The sequence below is a fragment of the Thunnus maccoyii genome, chromosome 3, assembly GCF_910596095.1.
Source record: "Thunnus maccoyii chromosome 3, fThuMac1.1, whole genome shotgun sequence".
NCBI lineage: Eukaryota > Metazoa > Chordata > Actinopteri > Scombriformes > Scombridae > Thunnus > Thunnus maccoyii.
Genome location: NC_056535.1, coordinates 23,253,215 through 23,263,050, shown reverse-complemented (window position 1 = coordinate 23,263,050; position 9,836 = coordinate 23,253,215). Strand labels below are relative to the sequence as shown.

Here is a 9,836-nt window from a genome sequence, read left to right as displayed (position 1 = left end):
CTGGTGGGAAGGGGACAGCAGAGGGCGCCAGCATACCACTACTCTTGACTTGGGAAGATGTTACAGATTTTGGGAAGTATTAATGCCACTGTGATGAACCTGTTGAGTGAATTTATGCTACAATAAAATAGTTGAAATGTGAAGAAGTGAGTAAATGCCCTTTATCATTTAATTTTGGCAAATGAAAGTTTAAAACCACTTGTATCCAGAATGCTGGAGGCTGCGTCACAAATAAAACCGGATATTGACATGCACGCTGTACATTAAAACCAAGGGCATGGTTTAAAAAGCGGAAACGGGTCAGATTTATTTAAAAAAAAAAAAAAAAAACAAACAAACGGATCTTTCAATCTTTTTAGAAACGTGCCCAGGACCAAATGTTTGTATCATCATGGACAATATTGATAGAGTAGACTGCGTACATCGTGTTGTTAAATTAGAGAAACGTGATAACTACAGGTAGTCACGAAAACTATAAATTATCTAACAGGCCTTTTCATTAAAAAAACGAGTCCATGTGAAAGAAAACGTAGGAAATCTAGTAAACAGGCCTACTATCATTAAGCATTCCCTCAAACAGATTTCCTGGAGTCCAGCAAGTGGCCAACTGAAGTGAAAAATACTCAAACATGTTTAAAATATGTTAAAAGGTGAACACATATTTAAATGATCCTTCACGGTACATTGTTCAGCTAATAACTGTTGCAGCAGTTGCTATTGTGTCCGCTAGGTGGCCTTCTAGGCATTATAATGAGTAAAACACTGTCGTAGAGATGATAATGTGGGGAAATGTCATCTTGTGTCTTATGTTTGTTAATGTAGAGATTCCTCAATTTAGTTAATTTTCCTTGTAAAGTTATTTTCTTGTCTTTTCAGTTTGTTGAACTATATCAGTCAAGAGTTGTCTCTCTCTGAGTGGTTGATAGAAAAAGAAAATCTAAAAGGTGCTTCGTTCCCTCAGGAAAATGGCAATATGAATTTTATAAATTTTGCATTTCGGGCTAAGTTTAAGTCTAGGCTTGGACCTAATTGTTGAATATTTAGATTAGACTCATACAGAATCTCTGCTTTGTCCAACAGGCCTCTGCTTGTGCATTCCAGCTGTTAATCTGCTGAAAAACATTAGAAATATCTCGCCTTTTTTCCCTCCATTTTCCTGCATTTTCGTTACACGTGAACCGGATCTGTTAAGCCTCTAATAGTTTGCAGTAGACGGGATTCATGTCTTAAAGGTAAATCCGTGCATTCGTGTATGCACCAGGTACAAATCTTCAACAGCTGGAGATTAGACCACTCAGATATAAACGGTTTGTCCAGATGTTGTTGTCTGCGCAGGAAAAAAAATCAACACAGTGGATGAACAGGTCGAGCAGAAGGCCTGATGCTGCCCGCCTTTAGCACAAAACCTGGCGAAAAGATCTTAACGTGAGCACGCAGCGGAAAACATGCATGTTTTGAATTTCTATACAGACAAAAGCAGAGAATAAAGGTGAAGAGTAAGAGGGATTTGTAGTAAGATTTTGAGTATCGACCCAATTCATACAAACAAGCCTCACACACTGTAAGATAATATCTTATAATCTACAAGGCCTGTGCAGCCTTCACACTGTTCTCCGGTGTTAATAAACCTTAATTTCTATTTTAAAAATAAATATGAATGCGACTATGTTCTCCACCATTTTCTCGTCTTTTATTATAGAGAGAGAGAGAGAAAAAAAATACATGTTCTGACCGTTTTCATTTTACATAAAACCACACACATTTTTACAATATAATTTCACTTAATCTTTATTCTTTAATATTAATTTCACGATATATGATAACGACTTTGAGATATACATTCCATCTTTTTGAAACCACAATAACACACTACACATACGGTTTTATAACATTTCCACAGGACCCATTGGATTGCACAGAATGAAAAATGTCTGTATGCACATTTTCCTCTTTAATGATTTCTCTCTTTTTTTTCTTGATTTTTCAGACACCGAATTTCGAGACAAGGGGGGTCTTTAAAATTAATTTCAGAACAGGCCATGTGTTTTCAAATGTGATGAAAAACATTATGTTAAATTGAGTGTGCAGGATTTAAATTTGAGGTCCCCATCTAGCTGAAATGTGGGCCAGGGGTGCGGAGTTTTTTTTTTATTTTTTATTTACCAGAATGTGTATTTCAGGTCTTGGTGAATTTTGTTATTGCCATTTGTAAAAAGCTCAAAGTGTCAGATATTTCCCAGATCTTAAAAAAAAAAAATCAAAACACTTTCACGCAGAAAGAATCGAAATTTGGATTTTTATTTCCACTTCCCAGTTTCATTATGTTTTGTGTGTCTTAAATATCATACATTCAATGCATAGTTTGTATAGCTGCTGTGTGCTATCTGATATTTTGCATTTCCAGTATTTTAAACTGCTCGCGGGGGGGGGGAGGTCCAATTTCCTCATTTCTAACGAAACTTCTTCTTTTACATATTTCTATATGAATTCATGTGTTTCTACTGCTGGTTATTGCCATTGTGTTATTTTCCCGACTAGGTTTGTCCACAGGCGTTTCTGGGGTTAAACACCACATTCATTGCCTATAATCATATTGCAAATCACCTAGTAGAAAGTGGCATGTCTTTGCTTTTTTTTAATTAAATCTTTTAAATAAACGTATCTTAATCTTCATTAAATCACATTATGCCGTTGAATGTCCGTCCATCACAAACTCGAGCGTTACATGAAGTGAAGTCTCATGTGGGGAAGCACCACAAGAGCGACGAAAAGACAAACTTTGCCCTTTTTGCAATTTTTGTTTAAGGTCAATATTGTAAACGTTCACTCCACTGGAAAATATGTATATGTACTTTTGTTCGCATATTTATACAACATGTATTGTCCATATAGTGTGTTGTGGATGCATTAGATTCCCTCACTGCCACGGATCTATTTCTGTTTGTGTGTGTGTGCGCGCGCATTTTTTTCTGAATTGATGCAAGACTGTATGACTGTGCTCTGTGCGCGCTTTTTACGCATGAATTAAGCAGAAGGGCTGCACTTGCCGGGAAGTCGTGTGTTTTTTTTGTTTGTTTTTTTTCACTAAATGGGGAGTTGCAGTTAACATCTAGTTCCAGCAATGGCTTGCATCTACTCTTCTATGTTATATTTGAAAGCCTCTATGAGCCCCTCCATTGAATGGATGAAACCGGATATGCTGCATATACCTCCTATTACAAAGATGGCGACATCAAAGAAAACTTGGTGCCATAGCAGCTTTCTCCATAAAAGCTTGAGGTGGAAGAGACTGGGAAGCAGAAAGCACAGGCCTGCGCCTGTCAGGCTGCCAGTGAGGCCCATGAGGAGGGCGAAATGTGGCACGTAAATGGCCATGAGCAAGGTGAACACAACAAGGCTACATCGGAGAGTCAGTCCCCAGGATTTCAGGCGTCCATCGCCACCGTAGCAATCTGGAAAGAACGCACGTCCTCCGTCCTGGAAAAACGATTTCTCTAATACCTCGACGGCGGCGAAAAACGGCAGCGGATACGACAATAAAGCTTTGGCCACTAGGAAGAGGTTGACGACAGCTCGGATGCCGGGGGGCAGGTTGTCTGTGATGACCTCCTTGGTTGCGTCAGCCCAGGTCAAGTAGGCCACCAGGGCGAACAGGCCTTTGAGGATGCAGGCAGCGATGTGAGTCCAGTTCATCATGCAGTGGAACTCGCTTGGTTTCTGCATGTTCCCCTCCAGAGACGGCAGGAAGATCTGCGAGGTGTAGCTGAACACGATAATCCCAATGGAGATGGGGAACTTCTTGACGTCGATGTAAAACTTGACCTTGTCCCAGGCCCAGTCCCTCGCTCTGGAGAGGCAGTACGCTATGACCAGGATGTTGATGATAAAGTGGGCCAGCGTGCACAGCAAGCTGAACTTGGAGACGGCTTTCAGGTTCTTGAGGAAGGCGCAGGGGAGGAGAGCGACGGTGGCGATGATGGCCCACGACTTCTGGGAAATTGGCATGTTGGGGAAGCTGTTGTACATGAGATTACCGCTGACCACCACATACAGGATGCAAGTCATCACAAGCTCTATGATTTGGGCTACATTCACGACATGGCCACCTAAAGACGGGAATCTGGGCGCGCAGCAGGCGTTGGCAATGTCCACATAGGAGTCCCTCACACGGACGAGCTGCCCGTCTTCGTCCTCCTCGTACAGGCAGGAAATGAGGATTTTCCCCGTGTAACAGCACACCACGGCGGCGAAAATAATGAGAAAGAGTCCGAGGTATCCTCCATGCAGAATGGCGTAGGGCAACCCAAGAACGAACATCCCCTATAGACATAAAAAAGAAAAAAAAAACATTGTGAATGTTAAACTAATAAGGCCTTATTGTTACCAATTAATATTTACATATAATTGTTTTTTTTTAAATGGATGTTTCCTTTTTTCCACAATTAACCAGATAATATTTTAATGTGGGTTTGTCGGCCTTGACTCCTCAATGGATGTCACTCCCGTTTTCATGTTGTGGGTTTTCCACTTCGCTTTGAGCGCATCCGCCCGCCTCTGACGTCACCGCGAGCTGGAGGAGACACACTCTGACGTCACGATGACTGCCGTGACCATAGCCTCGATAAGGCATGAAAGGGATTGCGTCTAGGGATTTTTTGTCGCATAGACTGCACACATGTAGACTCTCTCTCTCCGCCCCTCTGGAGTATAAATGCTCGCACTGTAGGGTTAAGTGCACTTTGAGCAAAAATAGCCGCGCGCACACGTGGGGTCTTTGTGCGTAATTGGATAATTGATGTGTAGTATTATATAAAAAATATGATTGTCAATTATTGTTCTATCTTCTGTGTTATTTATTTCAGTCTGCGAATGCAAAACAATACTGGAAAAAGGTCAAATATGACACATTATACACTTTTGCTTATATGTTGCGTAAAAAATGTCTCCAGACATCGTAGCCCACTTCCCTACATAATCTCTATGTTATAGCTGCAATTAGTTTAGATGCCTTAAGCCTTTAAATACCTGTTAAAATAGAATAGTGCTCTATAAATACATTCATTTGACTATAAGACACCCAAAATCTACAGAGTAATGATGTTTCGCTTATAGATTGATGTATTAATTGCCCTGCGGAATATCAGGTGAGCGGTTATCAGTGACGTTCATCGGTGACACTGGACATCACTATACAGACAAAGAATGTGTGAGTTGAGGAGAGAGGAGGGGAGGGGTACACAGGACATCAAATACCTCCCTTTTTTCAGCGCACCGTAACACCTTGGCTGTTCTTAAAACCTCTGCACTGTTCCAATAACATTTCATGACAATATTATTATAACAAAAAGGTGTTCAAGAATTTTTTTGGAATATTTTTCAACTTGACAAAGTTGCAACAAAGGCGCAGAACCTGCTGGTTTTTGTTCTGTGCATGAATATTTTAATGGCATAATGTTAGGCGGTCGCAGGTGCGCGTTTATCTCGAATTTCACAGCTGCTTCGGAGGCGGCTCAGTCAATTAGCACCGAGAACCGGAACCGCCCGTTTATAATCCGCGAAGTGCGTCTTTACCTGGATTGCGTTCGTGACGTTCCAGCCCGCCTCCCAAGCGGTGATTTTTGGTCTGACTTCAGACAACTCGTTCGTCGAACCTCCGTCCTTTGAGGCTGAGGGCGATGGACCGGTGCCGTCCCTCTGGTAATGGCTGTCCCCGTCCAGCGCCTCTCCGTCTCCGCTCGCCTCTCCTCCCGTCTCATCGGATGTCAAAATGTCCATCTGCATGCCTTGCCGGTGGTCGTAGTCCAGGTCATCGCAAGCGGCGAAGCCCAGAGCCTCCTCGTCGGTGGCGGCCTGGAACCCCATCCTGGCGAACATCCCGCTCACCTTCGCCTGGGATTTGTTGGATACAGCGGTGGCTGCATTTGACAGTTTATTAGAAAGCTTGCCTCTGATTAACGTCGCCATTTTTCCCTCTCTCGACTCTCAACGGTCTGCAGCTTAATTAGTGTTTTTTTTTTTCTCCTCCAGTGAGTAAAAATTTGAGGCTACTTTGGGTTGCAGCTCTTGATTCTCTGCATTAGACAAAGCCACGAGGAAGAAAAAAAAGCGCAAGTTTAGTTTCAAGACACCGACGGCTCTCAGTTGCTATCTCCACTTCTTAATCAGTGTACGCCTGCTGCTCTTGATTATCCCCAGGTTCATGTCACCTTCAGACGTCGCTGCTCCGTTTCTGCATCTTGGCACTGCGCTCTGATGCTCGACGAGTAGCGCACCTTTTCAGTCTTTGAGGCAGTTGAGCGGTGTGCGCAAAGGCTTTACGCACGACAAAAAAAGGCGAGCCACAGGTTTCTTTTAGGGCCTATAATATCGTTTTCTTTTGGGCTATAAGGTGGCAGGCAGCCTTTTGCATGAGTTGGTTGTCGGTTTTCAGGTGCCTTTACTGATGCCAATGCGGTACCGTGGAGCCCAGGGGGGGAGGCAGGGAGGAGACACGTGTCCTCATCAGCCTGCCAATGCAAAGCACGTCTCCAGCCCTCCCAGTGCCCCACCAGGAGAAAACGGGAGAGATTTGCTGCATTTCTAGGGGAGGTGCTTGCAGTACCCCAACCATCCCTTCCCCAACCCATAATCTATAATACCTCATCCAGACATCCAATGACATTCCGGGGGCCTCAAATCTTGCATAACTTTACGCATATAAAAGGAGGTTGAAATTGTCGAAACCCCCAACTCTTTGGACCAGAATATATAAGATACAAAACTAGGATTTGTTATTAAAAAAAAAATCTAATTTTGCGCCATCTATTTCTTTTTAACGAGAAGAGGACGTGGAGCATCATCATAGTCACCCAAGTTATTTTTGGGATTATCGGGTTTAAAAACGTGCTGGGTTTGTTGATGATGAGAAAAAATATATTCGTACATTTTATTTTTGCTTAAAAAGATGGTAAGATGTAGAACTCGAGACTACACATATTTTAATTTAGCTTTTGCAAGATGCAACCTCTTTTTTGAAAAAAAAAAAAATATATGGAAAGTTTAAGATTTCCTTTCATTGCACCGGTTTTATTTCCAGTCTGAAGTCTTCATTCGGGTCGCTCATTCATTCATTCATTCATTCATTCATTCATTCATTCATTGAGTGACTTTGATTGTGTCTGAGAAGAGGATGTGACATGCCATGGCGGTGTTCCCGTTGAGAAAATGTAGGCTGCAGCCTGCAACGAGATTATTTACTGTAAAATAATATGCAAGCATGAAATGTTGAGGATGTGGAGCAAATCAAATTATTGCTTGATTTGGTCTGAGGTGAAAATGTGTTATACATTTATTTTTATTCTTAAATCGAGCTTTTTTTCTGATGAAAACGTCATCATGATGTGTGTTATGAAGTAAACTTTCCTGCAGAGCCACAATCTCATACATTTATTTATTTTTCTTTGCAACATTTTATTCGTCTCTCTAAAAAAAAAAGTAGTTAAAAGGTTTAAATGCATTTCAAGTTTTTTTCCCCCCATTAATGTAACGTAAGTGATTATAGTAACCGAGGCCCGTGGTGCTGTAAACAGTTTGTTGACATTGCCTTGTCACTAGTACTTTGTGTCCACCATGTTGAAGGTTTCCTCAGGCTGCAGTATCATAGTTCATCACCCTGATACAAAGCCGCGGCCTAACTCGGTACACTGAAATAGCCTCAAACACACAGTCTACTGTAACACGGTCTGTTGCTGTATACATGTAGGATATTTACTTGAGAGAAAAAAGACCCATTAAAAGCTCCGAACCTGTTTTTTCAATAGGCTTTAACCTGATAAGAGCAGTGATAACAGAAGAGTAAATTGTCATCTCATCAACAAAGTCAATCATGTTAGATTTCTTTTGCTCACAGCATCACTTAGATTAGTCTGAGAGGCCTGCAGTGAATTTGTGCCAGCGATTCAAAGGAGCATAAAATGACTTTAAGTGGCTACAAGACCACAGATAAGCCTTTCTGTACTGTCATTTTAATATTTGGAAAATAAGTAGATCCTAAACGTGTATTAATTAACCCCTTTGGTGCGAATTAAAATAGGGAAAATGAGCAATTAAACCTCCAGTGCGCACAAAGAGAAACTGAGAGAAAACATTTGTTTGCTTTCTTGTTAGTTTTTAAAAAAAAAAAATAATTTAAATGATCTTGAGCTAAAATCCAGAATAACACCAATCTGCGCCACAATGATTTCACAGACAGGTTCAGACGGGGAGGACAGGCCGAGCTGCTGTGAATCACTATTAAACCTCAACACGGATTTTAAGCGACAGCGTTTGAATCACAAAATACGAAGCAAATAAAGAGGCGCTCCTGCTGTGTGTGTGTGTGTGTGTGTGTGTTTGTGTGTGTGTGTGTGTGTGTTTCTTGGTTGTAATTTTCAGCTGTGGGAACGAAAATGGCTGCTTTATCCTGTCTGAGTGAAAGAGTTAATGACAGAGGCTGTTATCAGCGGACTGCAGCCCTCCTCTGATCTGCGCTCTGCGCTGTCTGATGGAGTGTGCTGCAAGATGAAAAGAGCAGCTCTGACACCAGCAGCCAGCAGGTTACAGCGACTGGACACCTTTCTACGACCTGCTGTACACATAATAATAACACATATAATAATAATACAAACAATGTTTTATTTTGCTTGTCATGACTGTGTTGGTATTTAGACTGATTTCACTTCATAACCTACTATGATCACACGATTGAGGACAAAATATCTCTTCTGTCACACCGTGTAAAAGGCAAGTTTTGGTCCATATTATTGTTTCTCATCCTGATGGGATCCACAAGCTTGGAGGTTTCAAACGTCCCTCATACATATAGGTAACAATAAGATCATCTGTAAGTTCTTCTCAGGCCTTGTTGTGAATAATTTGGCACATTTTGATCACAGTTTACTTCGGTGTCTCTGATCTGAGAGAGCTGGTTATCTTTCATCTGCAATGAGAAGGAAAGTGATTTTCTCAGTTTATCACCCATCCCGAGAGTCATTGGGGGGGTCACGGTGCCACGTCCCAGGAGGATCCACATCTCTGTCGATACAGATATGGCCAATCAAAGCTCTTTATCTGCGTCCGAGTTTGCGGCTGCTTTGTGCTCGGGCCGCATGTTCCACGAAACAAAAGACGGAAACGATATCCACCGGTGAGGCTTTTCTTTTTTTTGTGATAGAAAGCCAAATCCAAAATGGCATTGTAATCTCGCTGTGTCCTCATTCATTTCCTCCTGTGTCCCCCCCCACCCCCACCCCCCACCCACCTCTCTCTCTCTCATGCTCTCTCACGTACGCGCGCACGCACATTTTCCTCTCCTCTCCCTCCTCAGTATTTCACCCCCGGCTCTCCTTTTTCACATTACACACATGGGTGAGCTGGCACAAGGTTCTCCTCCTTCATGTATAACTCCCCCCCATCCCCCCCAACCCCCACACCTCCCTCCTGCCGCTGACGTGAACCCAACCCCCCATCTTTCCCTCCAATCTCAAAAATAAAATTTAATTTTTTGCGGATTTTTCCAAAATGGCATTCTGATAAGTAACAACAAATAAAAAACTGGGCAAAGTAGGACCACAGCCTTCTGTTGGTAGAAAAACAACAATTAAATGAAGGTGAAAACAGCATATTTCAGAAAAGATGTGATCCAGATGAGGTGATTTTTTTACTGTAAGCCAAAGATTTCTATCTAGGTTTCGTTTCCATGGCATTGACTGCAATCAAGTAGGTCTACAGTAGCCTGTGCCTTTCATTGTGGGCTATCATTACCTCATCCATTAAATGTTTTCAGTGTGTGTGTGTGTGTGTGTGTGTGTGTGTGTGTG

At 42.0% G+C, this 9,836-nt stretch overlaps 1 protein-coding gene across 1 annotated transcript; it reads right to left on the bottom strand.

Moving 5' to 3' along the window:
• Positions 1 to 1,737: 1,737 nt before the first annotated feature.
• Positions 1,738 to 6,463, bottom strand: slc32a1 (solute carrier family 32 member 1). Its single transcript, XM_042406891.1, has 2 exons — positions 5,572 to 6,463; positions 1,738 to 4,320 (listed from the first exon to the last, which is right to left on the bottom strand). Exons 1-2 carry the CDS (start codon positions 5,962 to 5,964, stop codon positions 3,133 to 3,135), a joined length of 1,581 nt encoding a protein of 526 aa, XP_042262825.1. The 5' UTR covers positions 5,965 to 6,463; the 3' UTR covers positions 1,738 to 3,132.
• Positions 6,464 to 9,836: the final 3,373 nt, after the last annotated feature.